The 21,824-nt window shown below is 43.1% G+C and overlaps 1 protein-coding gene across 1 annotated transcript in view; it reads right to left on the reverse strand.

Annotated features, from left to right (window-relative positions):
- Nucleotides 1-1,525: 1,525 nt before the first annotated feature.
- Nucleotides 1,526-21,824, reverse strand: part of odad2 (outer dynein arm docking complex subunit 2) — a 35,561-nt gene continuing 15,262 nt past the window's right edge. The window contains 11 exon segments of the mRNA XM_061094325.1: nt 1,526-1,678; nt 7,130-7,351; nt 7,611-7,799; nt 10,811-10,925; nt 13,250-13,311; nt 13,548-13,728; nt 18,117-18,271; nt 18,415-18,525; nt 18,748-18,981; nt 19,999-20,208; nt 20,518-20,664. Coding sequence (XP_060950308.1) covers nt 1,526-1,678; nt 7,130-7,351; nt 7,611-7,799; nt 10,811-10,925; nt 13,250-13,311; nt 13,548-13,728; nt 18,117-18,271; nt 18,415-18,525; nt 18,748-18,981; nt 19,999-20,208; nt 20,518-20,664 — 1,779 coding nt within the window.

A 21,824-nucleotide genomic window follows, 5' to 3' on the forward strand; every position in this document is an offset into this window, starting at 1 on the left:
CCCTACCCCTTGTTTTCAAGGTTTATCTTGCCCATTTAAATGGATTTACAAGAGGTAGTGGTTGAAATCTTCCCCCATGAACTGGGACAGCCCTTCAAGAAGCCGTTACATCATCAAGAGTCGTTGCAAAAAACTGTTATGTCATTAGTGGTCGTCGCAGGAACCCGACACGTCGTCAGAAGTTGTCAATGTAAACAGACAAAAAGTTTTGCCGGGGATGTCATTGTTATAACATTATAGATCTTAAATACACCGATACTTTTGTTGCTAATACAACATGCGACGTGAAATTATGTCAATATACAGAAGTTATTGTGCATAAATCAGCAAACCGAGACATTGGCAGGTGTAATGGTAGTGATTTCTTTTAGGGTTGTTGTTAAAACCAATGACCATAATACATTGAAACGATATTAAACTAAGATATTATAATTATAGTAACTTTAAATATATAAATATTTATATATATATATATATATATATTCTTAATGGAGAAAATACTACATGTGAGTGTGATTCAAAAGACATTATGGGAAATGTGCAACTTGCCCCTACCCCTCCATCCCAACAAGAACACACAAAGCGGAGGGGTAGGGCTAAGAGGTAGGAGGGGTGAAATGGGATTGAGCCTTAGTCTACACATGCATGTGCACATACATGCATAGAATTGAACATAGTCATTTTTATAACAAACTTTTCATGATCACCTTTTCTTGTGAAAAGATGTCAATTAGCTATAAACATGTATGTATATATGTTTGTATAAACATGCATGTATTACATGTATAACATGCATGTTAATAGCAAACAAAACAAACAACACAGCTGCGTGTTGGAAGTCCCAAACAACTATGGGTCATGGCCTGAGTCTGGGGAAGATTTCAGCAATGTCCTTGAGATAACGTAAGGTCACCGTGATCAGTAATATGATATAAAATAGTCAATCAATCAATCAGTCAAACTTTATTTATATAGCACCTTTGAAACAAATCAATTGCAGTTCAAAGTGCTTTACAAGCAATGTTAAGAAAAAGGATTGAGCTCATGTATTGAAAAAGATAAAGTAAATGATAATAAAACAGTAGAAAAGTAGAGAATAGAAAAAAATACAAATAATAATTGATAACAAATCAAATTGAAATTTTAAAAAGCCAGAAAATTATAAAGCACTACATGAAAGCCAGACTCAACAGGACATTAACATCAATACGAAAATGAACAGGCAACCAGTGTAGGGAGAGAGAGCGATATCGTCCTTATCATACACCCACTTTACCTTTCCCTTTAAATTCTAGGATTATCTGTATCGTTTGAAGAAACAGTAACACCCCCAGGAAAAACCCTCGGATGCAGGAAATTTGCAGCATTTGGTATGTTTACGATTATTTTGGCGAATGCTGATTCCGTTCCTAATGTGTGGAATTGAGTTGAGCTGTCGAAATGTTTTCAAGTCAAGGGGAGGGTCCAAAAGCAAATTTTAATAACCCGCGGGGGGTGCACTATTTTAACAAGTCAAAAATAAAGCTCAGAGTTTCAAACAACATTTTGTAGTCCCAATCGAAACTTTCTGGGGTGCTGTGATCTTCCCTGCCAGAGCCTGGAGTCGGATGTTGCGCACACAGCCAGCAGCTGCTTCCTGGAGCGTCTGGTCTTCAGAGCCCATGATGAGGATGAGGGGCTGCGGGAGAAAGAGACAAAGGTCACAGTCGGCAGGAGGAACAGATTCCAACTAAATTATTATTTTCCGACAGTGGACAAACACAACTTTAGGGGGAAAACATCCAGCGCCTGAATGAGTAGGCCACTGTACAGCCTTGCAGCTTCAGCCACTGCACGGCACCACTGGTCGATGGCTGCAAAGATACACAGTGGCTGTGCGGTGACAGTTTCAAGCTGCGCAGTCACGTGACCCCTCTGTGTGCGCGCATGTGTGTGCGTCCGACTTCCAAACCGTGCCTCAGCAAACGGGTTACAGCTGCGAGCACACATGCTTCTGTAAGTTTGTTCAGATGAAAGGCATGCAGGGCGAGCTCAACATTAAAAACCTGAGCATGAACCACACCACTCGACAGCCTTTCCGCTGCTCCAAAGGTCAGATTGTATCCGTCTATTAGTGGCTGGTGTAATGGATCTCGTTAGATCTTATTGCAGAACAGGGCCTTTTGCTTTCCAGAAATCTCAAGCTCTGCAAGTTTATTTTTTGGTTACATAAAATTGAACATTAAAAAAAGATTTTCTAACGTTCAAAGAGCTTTGAGTGATGTAAAAGGGAACACGCTGGATAAATGGAATTACTGCTGAGTGGCATGTGTTTTTATAAAGTGAGCTTTTTCCCCCCTCTGTTTTATCTGAAGCAAAATCACTACGTTATGTTTGTGGGCGGTTTAAGGGGCTGAATCAAAATAAAACTAAATGTAAGCATAAATACCCTGGTGCAAGGGATGAATCTAAATTTGTTCAATGTGTGCCGTGTGGTAAAATCACAATGGTGCGCCACTGAGGGTTCCCAAGCCACACTTTCAATTATTTAGGGGAGGCTTGTTTACATCCATAATGAAGCTGCAACAGCAACATCACATCCTTCAGCTCAGCACACAAGGGCTCCCCGCTCCTGCACATAATGAAGCTTTGATAAATACAGTCACCGCCGAGACGTCTGAGGCACTTTTAAGCCCCAGTATGTGTATAAGGGCTTTGTTCCCTGCTGAATGAGAGGGGATTTTTGAGAAAGATCTCCCTAATGATGAGCATGCTGCAGCAGGCTTACATGTGGTGTTGGAACACCATCTGGATGGTTTCCCTGGTTTCACTGCAGCAATGTCACATCTCTGTTGATCCTGCTGAGCAACCCAAATGGCAATATCTACACCGTCGCCGTCAAAAAGACTTAGTGACTAAGCCTCTTCAAAACTTACATCCATCTGCTAATTTAGATTTAGTTCACGGCGGCAGATTGACTCTGACAACTTCTTGTGAATCTCCATTTTTCGAAACGTCTGTCCTGTCTCATTATTCAAAACTGTCATCCTGCTCAGCACAGGCTCCAAATATCAACATAGGAAGTGATGAGATTCCTTTGTCTGTTTCACACAAATGAAATGTCACTGTCGATAAGATTCAACATCATCTGCATTTCCCCAGCGTCTGTCCAGCTGATCAGCTCTCAAAGCAAAGCAGAGTCTGCCTCTGTCTCAGGTTATCACTGCGATCGTGATGCATGTCTGCGCTGAGGTTGACCCCGACCCCTCTCCGTGTTACATGCAAACTTAAAACTTCGCCCTGCACATTTGTGTGGTTAGCAAACAGCCGGTGAGAGGACATTCCCAGGGTTTTCAGCACAAAGATAAACAGTGAAAGGAAAACAGATGAAAGACGGGCTGAGCCGGCTTGTGCACGGGCACGGAATCTCTGTGAAGCTGCAGTATAAGTCCAGTCAGAAAACTGAGAAAATAATATCCTTCCTGCTGATTACAATCACATCATTTTGTGGGGATAAGGCACGCAGCAGTGCAAGATGTTAGCTCCTCTCAATGCGCCAGTGTGGAGGAGGCTATATGAAGCGTTCGCCCTCAGGTTTTATATGATTTTTAAATAGCCTCCAAAACACCTCCAAAAGCAAACTCACATCCTCAGGCTGCAGAATACATGCAGCTCGCTAGACAAGTCTCTTTTGTGAAAAGAGAGGATGCCTGAGAAGTGCCAGGGGCAGCATTTTTTTGCCAACCTCATAGCATGTTATTCAGGCGTCGCCAAATAAGGTCTCCCGAAGCGCACAGCTAGGCTACGATAAGCGTGTCTTTCTATGCTAGCTTTTTTTCAAGGTTGCTCTTTCCCTCCCAGCTGGGAGCTCGAATGAATATAATACGCCGCTTGTTGGATATTCCCTGACTGTGGTAACATGAACACTTGCCCCACGTTTGAAAACTGGATCGTGAGTTTTTGAGGTTTCTGCACTTCAGAGAGCTCCAGAGAGAACTGACCTCCGAGAAGGGAGACGGCGAGCAAGCCCCCCTCCCTCCCCAGCCAATGGGGGGGAGGGAGGAAGAGTCTGGGAGGGCTGCACATTATTGTTGCATGTGTACACCCACACACACACACACACACGTGCACACACATCTTATTGCACATGGAGGTGTCATGGTGTTAAGTGCGCTCTGTTGGACCGCTTCTGCTCGCAGGAGTTCAAGCTGAAATTCCCCAGTGCCGGGTCTGACAGCCTTTATGGCTCCACCACCCCGTGGCCCCCCCCCTAATCCCAGAGTTCCCATGTTCAAGACTTCACTGTCGAGGCAAACAGCACAAACAGACAGCAGTGTTTAGCTGGGCCGAGGGGAAGTTGGCGAGGGAAGTCAAGGTAAACAACATTCCCTGCAGCCTCCAGTGAGCAGGAGAGTTGCTGCTTTTTCTGTGTCTCTTTAGAGGAAGAGGAAGGGAAGGCAGTTCAGTCTGAACCCTGAGCCTGTTCAACCTGAGGAATATGGCTCGGTATTTCTGGTCAGGGTGCGAGGGAGAGAGGCTTAAGTTAAAGGCTCTAAAACATTACGGTCCAGGGATCTCAATAACACGTTAGTTATAGCGGAACAACGCACAACGGCTGTATCCTCTTCTCACCGCACACAACCTGAAGTCATGTTACACACAAACCTTCAGATGTAAACCTATGATGTTCTGGTTGGTTTTTATTCCCTCCCTTTACGTTTGTGTAATTATTGCCCCCCACAGTGTCGCTGCACTTTCGCTGCTGCAGCCTGAGCGTGTAAGAGAGAAAGACATTAAAACAAACACTGATCGCGCTGCAGCAGACGTGTGCTTGTGGCAACAAAGGCAGCAAACATTTTTTTCTCTTTGAGATTAGTTAAAGCCCAAAATACATACCAGGACCTGGCAAAAGCCACGCTCTGGAATACCCTCAGTGGAAAATTACCAATAATTACCATTCGTATTTTGCAATTTTCATCAATTTACTTCACAAAGCTTCTTATGAAAGAGCCTCTTAAATACAAATAGCTGGCCGAAAGCTGTCTACAAGGATTTATGGTTTCAGCAAACAATCCCCAGTCCTTTGGAAGCAATGTAAAGCACAGAGGGAAGGAATTTTTATTTTGTACGTGACACAGAATGAAGCACATCCGTATAAAACTGCGAGATACCAAGAGTTAACGTCAAATCAAATTGCCGGGACGATTAATCTCTAAGCTTAACAATTCTCTTATCCCCGGTATGCATTTCCTGTGAGAGTGAGCAAGAAAGTTCCTTTTCTCGAACAAGGCCTGATATGATCCAAAACATTCCACAGAAGGCTTTATCCCAAAACATGAACTTAAACTGTTTTTTTTAATAGGTTTTTGAAAGTAGAGATAAAAATAAAACAAATATTGGTTATTTTCAATTCCTGATGTACGGGACTGGGTCAGACACCCTTATGTGTGCTAAAGGAACGTCAGAGTAAGAGAGCTCATTCGTAATCATACACTACATGTGGCCGAGCATGTTTTGAGAGTTTCTCAACGGCACCTCCAAAAACTCTTTGAAATATGGTTGTAATAATACAAGGAGCGGTCCAAAACTTTGCAGAGGGTCATAAATAAGACACAGGGCCTGGTATCAATACTCGATAACCGTCCAACCCATTCAGAACTATTGGACATTGTTCTAACACATTCTCCCCACCAGCTGCTTGTATATCATGTAGCTGAGCACTGTAGTGCACACAAATTGGTGGAGAAAAGGCAGCTCCCACACTGTAATGCTTCCTCCGGGTCAGGCAGGTAAGTATATCAGCCTCCCTGTCCAGACTGACTGAGACTCAGACCAAACCGAACAATGAGGCTGCCTGTGTTGTTTCCATGTCTGAGATTACGAACAAACGCAACGCTGGTGCAGTTACGTGGCCTTTGGTGATTAAGCTCTTTAAAAGTCTAAAAATACATTATGGAGTAGTGTTGCAACCCTTAACTGGTACATTAATAAGGGCAAACACAGACAGATTAAAAAGGGTGGTATGTCTTGCATTTGCACAAACGCACACACACACTAAGAAACAGTAAGAGTTGTCAAGTTTTTTGGTTCTAACTACAAAAAGTAGAAGTTGTACAATTATCTAAATGACTTCTGCAAAGTGGACATAACTCTTTCATAACTCTTTCAGAACACCCAATGTTCAGTCCAGCTATGGCAAGTGCTGAACCACATTCACTGTAGCAAGAGATCAAGCTAAAGTATGCCATTTTACGAACATGGGAAAAAAATATCTGGCTGCAAAAGCATAACCACTTCATAATTTATACTGCAGTTGTTATTTAGAGGGAAAAAAACATTTAAAGTCACAGTGGCCGCAAAAAGATTTCTCATGAGAAAATCTCTCTTTGTGAAACATGATTGAATTAAGGAGTGATAGCAATGTTTTCCCCAAATTCTGAAATATGGGGACAGGACCATCTGTGACAAGACATCAATTACAGCCCAATCTGAACATAAAATCTCTTCATCACTGTGAGTGACAAACATAAACAGTCTCTTGAGTGGAACGTGGAAACAGCGTGAGGCGACAACGTGCAGCAAAGCAAGACTCCTTTCTCTTTGGAAGAGTGCTGCACAACCACCACGATAAAGAAAGCTGGCGGATGTAGAAGAAAAAAAACTTGACCAGCTCTTACCCTGCTCCCTAGCCTGAGCCATATCGCTGTTGCATTCTACCCTGATGTCCAGGAACAGCCCTTAGCAACAGTTACCCCCAGTTACAGCCCTTTGACTTGTGCTGTGATGGCATCTAGGGTCTACCGGAGAAAAGGCACTTTGCACACACTGAGCTGTTTGCTTTTCTGAATTCCCATGACAGCTAGAAAGTGGACTCATGTTTCCGCCACCAAATAAAACCCACTTTGTTTCTGCTCCATCGGTCAAAGGCTCTGAATACAGTCACAGCTTTTCAAAGTTAATTACTCAGAGCTTTTCACACATCACTAAAACAGCAGCAGTGGGAGGCCGAAGCACATTCTCCTCAATGTGTTTATGCCAGATTTAGTCTCAAAGCAACAAATAACTAGATGAATAATTAAGGGTGTTAATCATCTACAGAGAAAAAGATGTGAGCATTCAGAAATCCAGCCACAATAGTTCTGCAACTCACCTTGACCACTCCCCTCTCATTCATGGCGATGCAGTTAGTGGGGTCTTTGGACAGCTGATACAAGGCCATGGTTGTGTGATATTGGATTGAGCTGTTGCCGAAATTGAGGTAGTCTACCAAGGGGGCCACGACACCAGCTTCACCGAAGGATGCCTTGTTGCCGTCCCACATACAGCAGTGGCTGATGGCCTCGGCCAGGTGCAGACGGAGTCTTTCGTCAGTCTGTGGAGAAGAGAACAAGATGCTATTGGTCCTTTGTGAATAGTCCCAGTCTTTACGATGCAGAGAACAACAAGCTCTGCAGGAGAGTCTTGGCAATATCTACAAATGTTCTTCTCATTAGTTGGACTTATTCTCCATTGAGTAGGAAAACACTAACTCAAATCCACTGTAAAGACAGTTATTTGTACATTTACAATCACTGCAGTGTTCTTGAATAGTAAAACCATGTTGTTTGTCTCCAGCGGTGAGCTGTACTTACTGTGTTAGTCAACTTGGCCAGCAGCGGGACAACATCGTGATCAGTGAGGACTGCCAGGTTCTCCTTGTTTTTGGCTATTTTGGAGATGGCGGCGCAAATGCTGGCCAGCACTTCGTTGTTTGTTGACCTCAGCAAATTAACAATCAGTTCCAATCCACCGACAAGAGAGCGCACAATTTCCCCTGCATCCTATAGTGAAAGAGTCTGTTATTAGTTGGTTCTCTAAAATGAACAAGGAGGGAGTTAATGGATGGGGAAAGAGGGGAGGCAAGCAGGGACATTTAAGCAAGGCAGACAAAACAAAGAAAACTACATGAGGACAAACAAAGTATTTTTGGCAGGTCAGGCATCACAATCATGGTCCCATCAGTGCAAACCAAACTGGAAGGACTATCTTTGTCTGTGCTTTCAAAATAAAAACACCCTCTTCTACGGTACATCTGTGTTTTGCATGAGCAAGCAATAAATCTGACATTGTTGTAAACCTCTCCTCTCACCCTAGCATGTCAAAATGAAGACGAAACATAGAATTTAGAGCTCAGAAGTAACATTTAAACCTTTCGCCTGGGGCTAACACAGTGTAGACTCAATAGTTCATGGTTTGAATTCACGGCACCAGCTGGTACCACAGGCCTCTGAGCCACTTATGGGGCAATGCCTACCAAACCAAGAGGCTGGTAGGGAGTGCTGAGTGAACCACAGCGGAAGAGCGGGCAGAGACACTGGCCTTAGTATGGCTTGGCACATCAGGCCGCTGTTTAAAATCACAACTCACCGTATTGCTGGCCACAGAAGAATAGATCAAGGTGGCGGAGTCTGTAATGTTCAGTGCTTTGAAAATAGAACCGAATTTTCCCCAAAAAGCTTACAATCATGGATCCCTGGATGCAAGTCACAAAGCATGCTTAATTTGAGTCCATTTCAAATCCAATGTCCAGAGCCGATGTATGTCACAGAAACATAGAGTACATTAATCACAGGATTCATTATGTGCATTTTAAAGTTATTCACCAAATTCAGTAGTAAGCTGATTTATAGTTGGAGTATTCAATTTATATCGGGGGAGATGGGTGATGTACTGCTGTGTTCTCCTCTCTAACTCAGAGCTCACAGCTAAGATCAGGTCAGGGTGCGTTGCAAGGAGCCTGTGATGCTGTGCCAGAGGATGAGCAACGTGTGCAGTGCAAGGCAGGGAGGGCTGTGCCGGGGCCAGGAGCTGACCCCCCGACACACAGGAAGCCCTTCCTCAGGAATACTGATGATGCCTGGCCGGGAGTCCCTGCGACAGAGGAAGCTCTCTCAAGCCACCAGCTGCGATAGACTAGCCAGATCTCTTTCATGGCCTGGACGGGCCCCCACATCTGAAAACTGCAGCATTATGAGGCTGCACACGGAAAGGCCTTTCTCACTACTCTCTCTCTCTCTCTCCCCCATCCTCTTGCCCAGGATGAAATGAAATAGAAACCACATTATCTGCTGTGCGTGATTTAAGGCTGAGGGGAGCAAGCCAAGCTCAGAATGGTAGAAGCATGCTCTGACCCTTTCTCTGGAGCAATCAGGCTTCTGTGACATACATGACTGCTATGTATAGGAAAAATAAATCAAGCATCTCACTCTGCCTCTGCATCCAGGTGAATTAATGATACACCCCATTACTTGCGCCTGTACTTCCTTGATTGGAGAACAAAGATAATTGAATGATTCACTACTAAGTCCACGTGTATGATACGGAGGGAGTTTAGGTTGTGGACCTGTGGGCATAGGGCACAGTGTCTGTCTGTGGAGAGGCAGCCTCACGGTATGGAGCATCCACCAGATGCATATATACCACAGCTCTTTCATAAATCCACTATGGAACTGGTAACTCAAAGCACATGGATTTTTTATCTAAATAACGACTGCACCGAAGCAGCTGTATCAGGTTCCTCAATTCAATGGGTAAAGAGCACTATTTAGCTCTTTTCGTTGCCCCAACTCAAAAAAAAAAATCACCCAAAGAGCATGTCCATGAATTTCCCACTAAATTGGTGTGCTGACGTCCAGACAAACATTGTCAAACTTTGTTAGAGCTCAATAGTGGGTCCGCAGTCCCCCCCTGCTCCCTCCATATGGTTGCCATGCATCACTTTTGCTACACTTCTGGGCCAGAGAAATTCCAGCCAGCAAAAGGGCTTCACCCCCAAGACACCTGCCCGGGCTCAATATAGGTTTAAACTTAACCAGATTGTCCCACTGACAAGCTGTTTACCTTAATCACAGCGATAATCTAATAGAACAACATTACGTGTGTGGTTGGAAGCCATACAAGTGCCGTGGAGATCAAAGAGCTGCCGATGTGTAACTGAAATTAGAGTTGGTTGACAACAGAGCTTCGATTAAAAGGCGAAAGGTCTGTGATGATGGCATGCCAAAGCTCAAGTCTTTTTTTAAAAGAGCCCACCACTGAGTTGGAATTGCACCTATAATAATGTCAGACGCAGAATGGACATTTAAAAAAATATATGTTTTTCCACATATCCTTCTCCAGTGTCAAACCCTCATAATGTAACTGGATTGCCAACAGTTCGGTGGGTGATTTGGATGTGTTATAAAAGTAGTGCGAATTTATCCCAGAGTTTTAAGCAGCGGGCTACAGAGCAAATCTGCCAATTGTGTATCAAAATATTTGAGTTGATGAGGTAAGCAGAATTCAAAGGTAGGTTGTGAATTCTTTTGGAAGCCATTTGTGCACTGTTTTCAATAGAGAGTTGGGTTTACAGAAACCACCAGCTACCCTGTGCTCTATCCGTGGATCCAATGCCTCCGTAACTATTAGCACGTTGAGAGAAGATTTTCAGCTAGGAAATCAGAAGCCATGTCACAGGATATTACTCAGTCTCACTGCGTTCTTCCCAATTCACCAATCCCTGTGTGCGAAGGAGTCCTCTCTGCTTCATATTAGCCTAAGGTTCATGTAAGCCTCCGCTGATACAGCTCTACCCCTGCTCACTTCCAAGCAGCAGCAGCGGCAGCATATGAGCTTGTTTAGCGAGTGTGGGATAACTCTTCACTCTGAAACAGCACAAACTCTGCAGAAGTCTTTGATTTACAGGCAGCATATGTGCACATTGTGTGCTTCACGTGTGCAGACATAGAAAAGAAGAAGAGGACAAAACTGTTGTGGGCGAAGGGAAAAGATATTGTGCCTCACTGTACGGTACCTTGGCATTCTCAATGCATGGACAAAGGGCCCAGGCAGCGCTGGACTGAACCTCTGTGCTGGAGTTTTTCAGTAAGGACCACACGAAGCGGACCCCGTCAAGCTGGCTAATGACTCTGCAGAGACGGAGAAACAGTGTGAGAGAGAAAGGGATTAACAAACAGGATGAGCAAAACAAAAATAATTTTTTTAAGGATAAGAGCTATATTAAATCAATAAAGACTGATTCATGCTTGAAATTTCTGTGCACAACTAAGAAGTAATAGCTCCTGCTGCATCAGCCTTAACACCACTACAGCCAAGCAGGATTAGAGCATCGATCGATTTCAGCATTGGCTTTCATCGCAAACTTACCTTCGGTCCTGCTCATTTCCTCTCCAGGCCCAGAACCCACCCACTGTCTGCTTGCTAGGATCACTCTCCGTGGAAAGCTTGGCTATGCTATGGACAGAGGTTAACCCGCTCCAACCTGGGTATAGTGCTTCATACATGCATCTATAAATAGATTGTGAAACAACCTTACACTTTATGTTGGTGACTTGTTTTTCAAGCCGAGCCAAAAAGAGGACCTCTTTCCAAATCAAACAGAGACAGGCCACTCTGTATTTCATAGGATTTTGAGTGAAGTTTACTTAAGCATGAGCTATATTTCTTGTCATATACATGACTGTAGTCTGGGGTCTGGGAACCCGAAGAATTACGCCACAGTGCAACCGTTGTCTGGTATAAATAACATGTAACGTGTTCCCCATGTGTGCTTCCACCAACAAGGCCGACATTGAATGCTGTCATAATTACTTAAACACTCCCTAATCACAGTATCTCCGTGACTGGCAACGAGCGAACACTCATCAGGGACGTCCCTTACACCATCTGTCTTCCGTTTGCACATAAATCAGTCTAGAGGGATCATAGCATCAGATCCAGTCGGCGGGGCCCCTTAAATCCGGACCAAAGACAAAAGTGAAGCGTCATATCATCCGCCAAAACAGCTCTGTCTTAGCATGAAGCAGGTATGAAACAGATTAGCAATGAAACGGCATCTGACAGTGATGGATTAGAGGAGGGCACCACAAACCCTGGAGGCATTAAACGACGTGTGTTCACTCTTGTAGCTACACAGGATTTACTGGAGGAAGCGCTACGTCATTAAGCACACACCGCTTACTGGTTGAGAATTTCATGGAAAGCCTGAAAGTGATCGATGCTTTTTTTGGGGCTTTCAGTAGTCACGGACGGCCTGAGTCACAATTATGATGAGAGAATGATTGCACTGATCACCAGAAGTTTTTGATGGTAAAAATAAGGTGAAATTAACACTAGCTGACTGTGTGGTATCATGCATATACGTCATCATAATATTTGCTAGCAGGCTGTACACTGTCTAATCACTGGGCATCTCCAGGAATACTGCTACAGCCATGCCAGGTTGGAGCACAGGATAATCAAATGTGAGCTTCGTTGATTGCTCAGCTCATGACTGTACACATACATTCCCCAAAATAAGCCATCACCACAAAACATACAGAAATCTGCCATCGAAATAAGACCTCTCTGTTTACAGCCACGTGTTAAGCCTGAGAGTTTACAAGGTCTGGCCTAAATATATATGCCGTGAGAAAATATGGAGAACATGATGAACCTATGCAAAACACGTCTCCTCTTGTGTGAAGTTTACCACAGTTGGTGGCTTTCATTTGACATGCTTCACTTTTTAATGAACTCTTGGTTTTCGCCTCCCAACAAATCTAACAGGCTCGTTTTATAGCATTAACAGCTAACGAACAATGTGAGTTCAGACACGAGGTTGTATTTGTGTCCAGTGCTAACTAAGGAGGGTCTTGTATTTCATAACAGCCTTGTAAAACCACTAGGCACAGATGAAAGACAATGCTGTGCAGTGTTGAGGGTGAGGTTAAATGAGCACAGAACAAAGACTTTGCTGGACTGTGGTTCGCGGTGTTTTCCCAGCAATGTAGTCTTGGACAGGGCGGGGCTTTAGGTATGTTCGTCTGACCAGCTCAAGTCTTGACAGTGACCGCAGAGCTATAGTAAAACACCGGGAATTAAACCACAACCGTATTTAACACAGCAGGTACAATAAACAAAGCTTTTAACATCTGTGATTAGGCTTGGGATGAAGGAGAAACCTACCAGGGTAATAACAAATTAAATGTCTTCAAGCATCAGCCCGTGACAGGTTAATTATACAGGAGTTGTGTGTGTGTGTGTGTGTCATTCCCTTCTTTAAACATATGACATCAATACATGTCCGAAAAATACGTGTTTGAAGCTAATGCAGACATGTCAGTGACTACGCCACTGATCACATTGTAGGAGACACCTCACACAGGGCTGTTTGCCTTGTGTAAACAGTAATGCAAATTCCAATAAAGACCATGTTAGCTTGTTGAAGACACTGGAAGAGACAGAGACTTACGCCATGTTTTCCTTGTCTATGGCACAAGCACCAACTGTCTTTGTCACATTCACGAGCAGCGCCTGCGACACAAACAGAATGTACAGGGGTAAATCACACAAACAACATGTACACGGGTAAATGGCAAAAATAACATGTACATGGGGAAATTACACAAATAACATGTACATGGGTAAATGACAAAAATAACATGTACATGAGCAAATGACAAAAATAGAATGTGCATGTATGAATCAGTATAGAAATATTCAACTTTAAATATGAGAGGACCTTTTATGCAAAAGAAGATTGAACTTGCCTGGTTTGTCTCAGTGAGCAGATTAATTAGTGGATTGATGCCTTTACACTTGCGGATGATTCCCCTGTTAGCAGCCGCCTTGGCAAATTCTCCCATTGCTCCAACAACGTTTATCAGCACATCTATAGGCTGATCAGTCAGCAGGCTAATCAGGGACTCCAGGGCTTTGTGTTCCTGAAACCTTCCAAGGAAAAGGAGGGAGAGATAACATTGATTAATTACAAATTGAAGAATCTACAGGCCCCGAGACGGAGGGCTTTTGCACAGCTGCAGTTTCAGCACATACATCACCTGGTAGACCATGAATGCAGGTCCCAAATTTTGAACTAAACTTTAAGCCAGGGGATGATCAAACTCATTATGATTTAACCCCTTGTGGACCACAGATTTTATGATAATGTCTCCATATTGGACCGTTTATCATGTTGCGATCAGCAGACAGATTATTATTGATATCACGGGAGCAACACAACTGTTATGGGACCGATAGTCCAAGTGACAAACAGTAGCTGCAGTGCTTACTGCAACCCAGTGGCACAGACCGTTTTCCCACGACTGCTCACAGTTGTCCCTTGTATGTATTTTGCATAACCCAAGTTTTGCTGCGGCTTGGAAACTCTCCCTCCCTCTTTTGCTGTGATTTTGCCTTGTTTGCCAGTGCTATAGAGTGGTAAACTATAGTAAACATTTAAAAGGGATATAATGTGGTCGCGAAAAACCTCAACAAACCTCTGATGTACAGTTAAGTTCTATGACTGTTTTTATTCACAGTTACGGTTGCTGGCATCATGGACCGTAGCTATTGTAGATGGCCAAGGTCATTTGGTTTTGGTCAGGGTCCACCGACAGACAGCCTATTCTTGCAAGTGAAAACACTGCTAATGAACAGAGGAGCTGCCAATGTTAACTTTAGTGAAGTTCACCATAAGAAAAACAATGGTTTCCCTATGCCATCACTGAAGTGTCATCTGCAGCTGACTACAGTAGAATTATCTTGTAATCACAGACATAACTTTTGATAAATGAACAGTAAGTCATGTCTGTTTTGTTAGGCCAGTCCCAACTGAAGTAATTACGTGATGGCAAGAGTAACATTACACAAAGAAGCCCGGAGCAGCTTCCACTGGAAACACTGGGCTCCACGCAACCGGGAGCTCTCTTAAGGCCTGTGCGAAGACACAGGAACCACAGTGGGGCTTCTGTGCAGCAGACTTTTATGATTGAATGTCTGCCTTTTCCTTTCCTCATTCATCTGCACCAGTCATACATTCAACTATAAGTGCAGAACGCTTAAATACTAACAAGGGTTTTTTAATGCCGGGCCCAAGTGAAAGTGAGACATTTCAGGGAGACCGAGTCGCTTATCAATCACAAAGGAAGATAAGAAGCTGAAATGTATCAGACAGCTGGATCTACGTGAAAGAAAGCAACAGATCAGAATAACTCGGGTGAGCAGAGAAGTTCTGTGAGGGAAGGAGAAGAATCATTCGGAATGGTAATTATGGTCTGCTCATCACAGGGCTAGAACAGAGGTAAGATGGAGGGGTAGTTGGTAATTGGAAGCGAACCCCACAATCTTGACCCCAAACATTACTGCACTGGCAAATACAGTCTAAAACTTGGCAGTTGTGACTTTCCATTGCAAAGTTATTCCGTCACCCTTTTGTTAAGGCTTTTTACAGCATTTGTCTGTGTCCATAACACCTATTATACAGAGGCTCTCATGGCCACATATTGATGCATCCATAAATCTGCACAAAATTATGTTTCAGTGTTTCCCAGCAAGACTTTTACAAAAGGATTTTCCTAGTGCAAATAACCTTGGTTCAGGTGTAGCCATCTCTGCAGCACTGGCACGAAATGGAAACGATAACCACAAGCTTATGTGGTGTTTTAACAAAGACACTGAAGTTATCAATGTAATTATATTTTAGGGCATCAATCATCTTTCATTTTGATGCATCATTAATCAGGAAAATGGATAACACATGGCTGCTACTTGTCTTCACTGGAGGTTGCCCCCTAGCCAGTATACTGTCCATGCACCATGCAAATCATCAGTCACATAAAAGTAAAAATCATGTTGTTGCTCTGGTTTCATTTGAGCGTATACTTATTGAAAGAAAAGAGGGTAGGGGAAATCCAAATCTCTGTCTATTTCTGCGAGCAAGCTACATTCCAAAATGATTTTCATTTCAGTACACCACTCAGCTTATGATTGATTCTGAAATGAGCGCATGCCCCGAAAACCCTGTCACCATTAGCAGCGTTTCCTTTTTGACAGTAATGGCTCGGTCACTCCATTCCAAGCTTTTGCCCCGACCCAGACAATTTAAGTGATTCAAATAAGCCCGAAGGACTATGAAAAAACAGATCCACTTACGCATTCAAGTGTGCATTAAATCATTTCTCTGTGCATCACGCTAGTTTCCTGCTGAGGAGGAGGCCACATTTCACCTTCACTCACACCCAACTGGCCACATCATCCAAAAGTACAAAATAAAACATAACACACACACAGAAACACAAAAGTGGAGCCCTAGTCACCTCACCGCCTGTGGTAAGCTCGCTAAGGCAACTCTGTGACGTGCTAAATTTGGAGTGAAGGCTCTGATATCTCGTGTTGGTTAATGTCACTAAATGTGGTTCACATGTGATTATAATTATTTCTATTATTGTTATATTCAGTAGTAGTAGAACTGTTTTACATCGCTGCAGTGTGACAAGTCATTACGTATGGCACAAGGCCTGCACTGGCAGCAAGTGTATTAAACTGCCACATTACTCATGGCCAGTGCAGTTAACTTGTTTCATCGTCATGCCAAGCTGAAGTCAGAAGGGCTCCCAAACTGTGCCAACGTTTGTTTTGGGGGTAAAATATTTATTAGAAAGCCATCTGAAAAGCTCTGTTTTGAACCATGAAATTAGAAAAATAGAACTGTCTGTCTAAGCAGATGCTGCTATTACCTTTAAATAATCGTCTAAATGAATTCCCCCAAATTATTTTCTTTCATGGTTGAATGGACAGCGATCTGTCCGTCTTGCTTTAAAAGAATGTTACCGTCATGTTTCTGCCTCTGCAAAGGAATCCTCACTTAACTGGATGTGGCAGCAGACACTCCGCTCCAGTTGGGAGGACTTAACTTAGACTTTAAATGCAGGATATCATTCTGTCGTTTGTGATATATGAAGTGCAGAAAGATCTGTGTGAGTGCTGCTAAGCCGTTTTTCTTGTTATTTTTAGAGGTCCACTGCAGTTTAAACTGTACAGAGTTTCTGAGTCAGAAGAGAAGCATTTACACACTCTCACCTCAGCAAAAGTTCTTAAATTCTTCATCATGCAAATTTAAAACACAATGTCTTATCACTGTCTTGGCTCCAGTGGAGAGAAACCGTTTGAGTCGAATAAATGTCTTACCAAGGTATAAAATAACTGCATGTGCTTTCTACATTATGTCCCCAGCCTCACAGTGAATAAGAAAATAAACACAGCAAATCATTCTTTCAAGAGCAAACTGGAGGATGTATGGAGGAAATGTATGGGGCTGCCAGGGCACAGTCTCAGGGCATTATTAATTTTAAAGGGAAAATTACGGACTTGTCTAGCATTTAAACACTTAAAAGTGCAACTCAGAAACTCTCCAGAAATGTCACTACAGAATAACCAGGCTAAATGACACTTAAATAAACTTCTGTTTTACATGACAAATTATTAAAAGAGTCTGTCATATCAAGGCCGACTGTCAGCATGCCTGATTGGTTCAGTGCTAACAGCCCTGGACTCACATATCATTTTACAAAATCAACCTTTGTTAGTGGTGAAAGGGATTTAACTCTAAAGGCAAAAACTCATTAAACATCAGAGCTAATAAGGAACCTAACAAAATCCAGTTCATTCAAATAATCCCTTCACACAGACGTGTAGGAAAGAAGGACATGACATCAACAGTCCCCTTATGAAACCACATTTTCACCACTTTCACTTCATTCAAATTTCTTATTTGGAACTGCTGCACAATCATAACTATTAGTCCCATAAACAGGCCTGATACATTTAATCAAGATCCATGAATTAATCTAAAATCTCACAATTTTTAAGAAAAAGAAAAAAGAGTCCTGTATCCGCACCAGATTGTTATGGGGTCTTTCCAAACCGATACCGCATCCATTCACCAAAATGTGTGGTTATCTGTCCAGTAGTTTTTCATATCATTCTGCTTAATAAAAGAGAAACGCTGAACCCCGTCAGTTCTATATCCACTGCTGCCATTAATGCTTCCAAACACTAACAGGCTGCTGAAATGCCGAATCACTATTAACCCCATGTCTACATCAAGCCTCATGAGATTGCTGTACTTACAGTAAGTCATCTGTCAAAGTCACACTAATCTGTTGCTACTAATTCCGAACACAGAGGCATACATTAAAAAAAGGTATGGCTAGAATTGGTTTCTGTATCTGTGGTACGTTAAGTCCGGGTGCATCTTACTGTGCATGTGTTTGAGAGAGAGAGAGAGTGCATGTGTTTTACTGAGAGGTAATATGGTGAGAGAGTGAGTCAAGTCATACTTAGCCACGTTCTTCTTGCAGATGGAACACTTCCAGATGGCCCCAGTGGCGGCAGCCAGGAGCTTCTTGTCGTCGGCCTTGCCCAGCAGCAAGACCAGTGGCTCCAGACCATTGTACTTACGCACCAGTTCCCTGGTCTCCTTGTCCTCTGCACACTGCAACGCAAAAGAATAACGATGTCAAGAGCTTTAACAGTTCCTAAACAGTAGGAGGAAAAATACTTAGCAGATCATTATTTTTGTCCTTTCTTCCAGTTCATTATAATATTTCACAGTGTAGAAGTGGGGAAAACAGGTACCTTGAAGATGGCATTTGCACAATGCATTTGTAGCTCATTGTTGTCACTGTTCAGGTTTTCGACCAAATCCTTGATCATGTCCTCATTCTTAATGGCAATCCTGTAGCATTCCTGTGTAGATACACAAATTTAACATCCACGTAAACACGAGTTACCTAAATCAAAATCAATTTTCCCCCTTATATATATATACATATTTTTATCTTGTGTTATTCTACAAAACCTTCTACAATATTTCTTATTTATCAATCATAGTTTAATGGACAATGTATGGGGTTAAAACAGGCAACCTTGGGCCACAGAATGTATAATCCTACGCCCCCCCTCTCACACCTGTGTTGCACACTCCTGCAGGGTGCCCACCACAGGGATGAGCATGTTCACATCCGGCGACTTGAGCAGTCGTCCCAGCAGCGGGATGCCGCCGGCCACGCGGATGGCCTCCTTATTCCTGTTGCACTTGCTGCAGCTCCAGAGCGCTAAAACCCCGCAGTGGGCCACCTCCACATCCCTCTTCTGGTTTGGAGTCAAGTTGGCTAAAGTCGGCAAACAGTCCAGCAGCTTTACCTGAGCACAGAGACAAGGTACACAGACGCACATGTGGATAAACACAAACACAGAAACGTGTGCAGACATGCAGGCCGACCACACATGTTTAGGCAGACAAACCTCCATACACACATTTACACAAACTTGGTGAACTTGACATAAATTCGAAGACTCTGAAAAGTTTGCTTGCAGGATTGGGGGGGATAATGGACGGTGTCAGATGGGAATAGCAACTTTTTGGCTGTGATTAAGGGTGTGATTAAAATTATATTACTACTGAGTCTGCAAGGACGAAAAAGCCAGAGATTTTAGCAGTGGAAAACCGAAAAGCCCAGTGTGACGGTTTATGGCCGTCATTCAATGTGCTAATCCATCGTTCCTGACCAGTGAGACAGAGTAGGCAAAGCTATTACCCACAGCACAGTTCAAAGGTGGTCCCATAGCAAAGCATGAAATTAATCTGCCTACATGAGTGACTCGCACAGGAGAACATCCGATCTGGGGCTGAGGAAAATATACAAGGCATGCAGGCTTTAATCACAGGTCCCTTTGTCAACAAACATGAATACAGGTCAGAGGATGTGAGGGACATTCTATCTGTTTTACCACAACACCCATTCTGGGTTGTTTTTTTAAATGGATGGCGCACTACCTGGCATCTGCTGTACAGAGTGAAAACGGAAGGAGAGGATGATTGATTTTCTGTGCATCAAAATAGTTCAGCCTAGTTTGGATATGTGTTTTACACTCGGAATTAAAAGCAAATAGTAATCATAATGTGTGGATCACCATCCCGTGCGTCCACAGTTTCCAAGATGTCTGTGGTTCAGTACAAAGTGTTTCAGTTAAATCACATACTAGCTGACACAGACATACACTGACAAGTGTGTTAATGGAAAAACTGCCAATGTGGGACAGAATGTTTTTCCAATAATGCCAATAAAGAAAGATCAGGTTCTGGTTTGTAGTTTTCTCTGCTGTACAAGAATCATGTTTCACAAACCTGAATTTACATTTTTCTGTTCTAATACTCACCAGTTTCTTGATTCCACCACATCGCCTGACGGTTGTCCTCGCCTTGCGGAACCTGGCCACGTTGGCGATTGTCTCAGCAGCTAAGGCCTTGAGATCCTTGTATGGTCTGTCCAGAATTTTCACGATGCTCTGCAGACCGTCCATGTCAAGAATGGTCTGACAGATTAGCATACTGTGACTAATCTTTCGTAGGACTTTCAGAGATCCAATCTAATCAAAAACACACACACAGCAAACATTAACAGTAAGACCAATACCTTAGTTTGATGGAAACTGTTGTGACTATGCCAACCGGAGGCCTCAATCCAATAGTAAAAAATAATAGGAGTAAAATCAGGTTAAAAAACAAGAACACATGTCATTAGGCATACTGGAGAGAAATTGTTACCCTGTGTCTTTACAGGAACGTTCTCTGCCCAGTACTAGTGTTTCTGTCACTAAAACACAGGCTGGCACACACACAGGGCTCTGTTCATGCCTGCACGCCATCCAGGTCCAGCTTTTGGCACAGCTACTTACTTGGCATTTGACTTCATCTGAATCCAGCAAGTTAAGGAGGACTTCAACGCCACCTATGTCCCAGATGTCCAGTTGGCAGCCCTCCTGCATCAGATTTAAGTCCAACATGGCACACAGGCAGAGCACGGTGGCGGTCTGGTCGCCTCTCTGAAAAAAATAATGCCAAAGATCAATGAATGAATATGAGAGGCAAGAGTGGGAGAAAAGGAAAAAAGACCCCCTGAACTCTACAACAGCCACTCAAAGACGCTTCACGCATTTTTTATCTCCCTTTGCTGCAGGTGTCTCGGACTGAGCTGTATGAATGGAGGTCTTACTCTAGTTTGGTTCGTCTGCAGCAACAGACTAGATTCTCCAGACACGGATTGCCCTGCCTGAGCTACTCCACGCCTATAAATCACCGCACTAAGCAGATGGGAGCAGGGATAAGGTTAATAGGGCTGTAAAATGATACCCTGTTGACCTTAGGCCTCTTTTTTAATAAAGTGGTGCTGTGTGTATTTTGCACATTGTTGGCTTGGATGTCCTGTCAACAGGGGGTGGACGTGTATATTGAGCAATAGTGTTCAGATACCTAACAGTGTAGACTCGCGCCACTGCCAGTGCTTCATTGAACTGGGTCTTGGCAGAGGTTGAGCCACAGAGGATGCATGAGGTTTCTGCAGTCTACAGCAGACAGCAGAGGGAAGGCCGCTAACGACAAGAACAAACCCAACCTCCTGCTCCACTCAGGAGAGGTACTGAACACAAAAAATGATTGATTACTTCTGTTTTATTACTTCATATTTGACATTAGATATCCTATTACTTGATCACTTAATAGGCCTTATCCTAAAAAATGAGCATAGTGCATCCTGAGAAAATGTCTACTCAACTTTTTTTAGTTGAAAAATGTGCTTAATTTAGGAATTAAATGATTTAATTATTCCTGTGAGTAAATCCTCCAGATTAGGAAGGTAGTAAATGGATTATAAACTGTTTAAATCAAATGTATCAACTGACTGCTCAGTATTTTTGAGCATAAATATCTAGAAATAAAATTATTTTGAGAAAATGAGCTGATATTGGCTGCTGGTACTGGAGACAGGATTTTGAGTCGCGACCAGTAGAAAGTTTCTCATTTGAGAAGAGAGGGGCAGCAGTACTGTGACTGCCCAGCAGAGGGGGAGCAACCTTAGGGAGGCCGGAACACAACAACGTGTCAGGACCCAGATCACCCCTTTTAATCTCTATGATTTTTATTGATGGCAACAGAAGCATCATTTTAAAATGCATTGAGAGATACTGCCCTCTTTTGAAAGCTGTTT

This window comes from Limanda limanda, chromosome 20 (assembly GCF_963576545.1).
Source record: "Limanda limanda chromosome 20, fLimLim1.1, whole genome shotgun sequence".
In the NCBI taxonomy this organism is placed as follows: Eukaryota; Metazoa; Chordata; class Actinopteri; order Pleuronectiformes; family Pleuronectidae; genus Limanda; species Limanda limanda.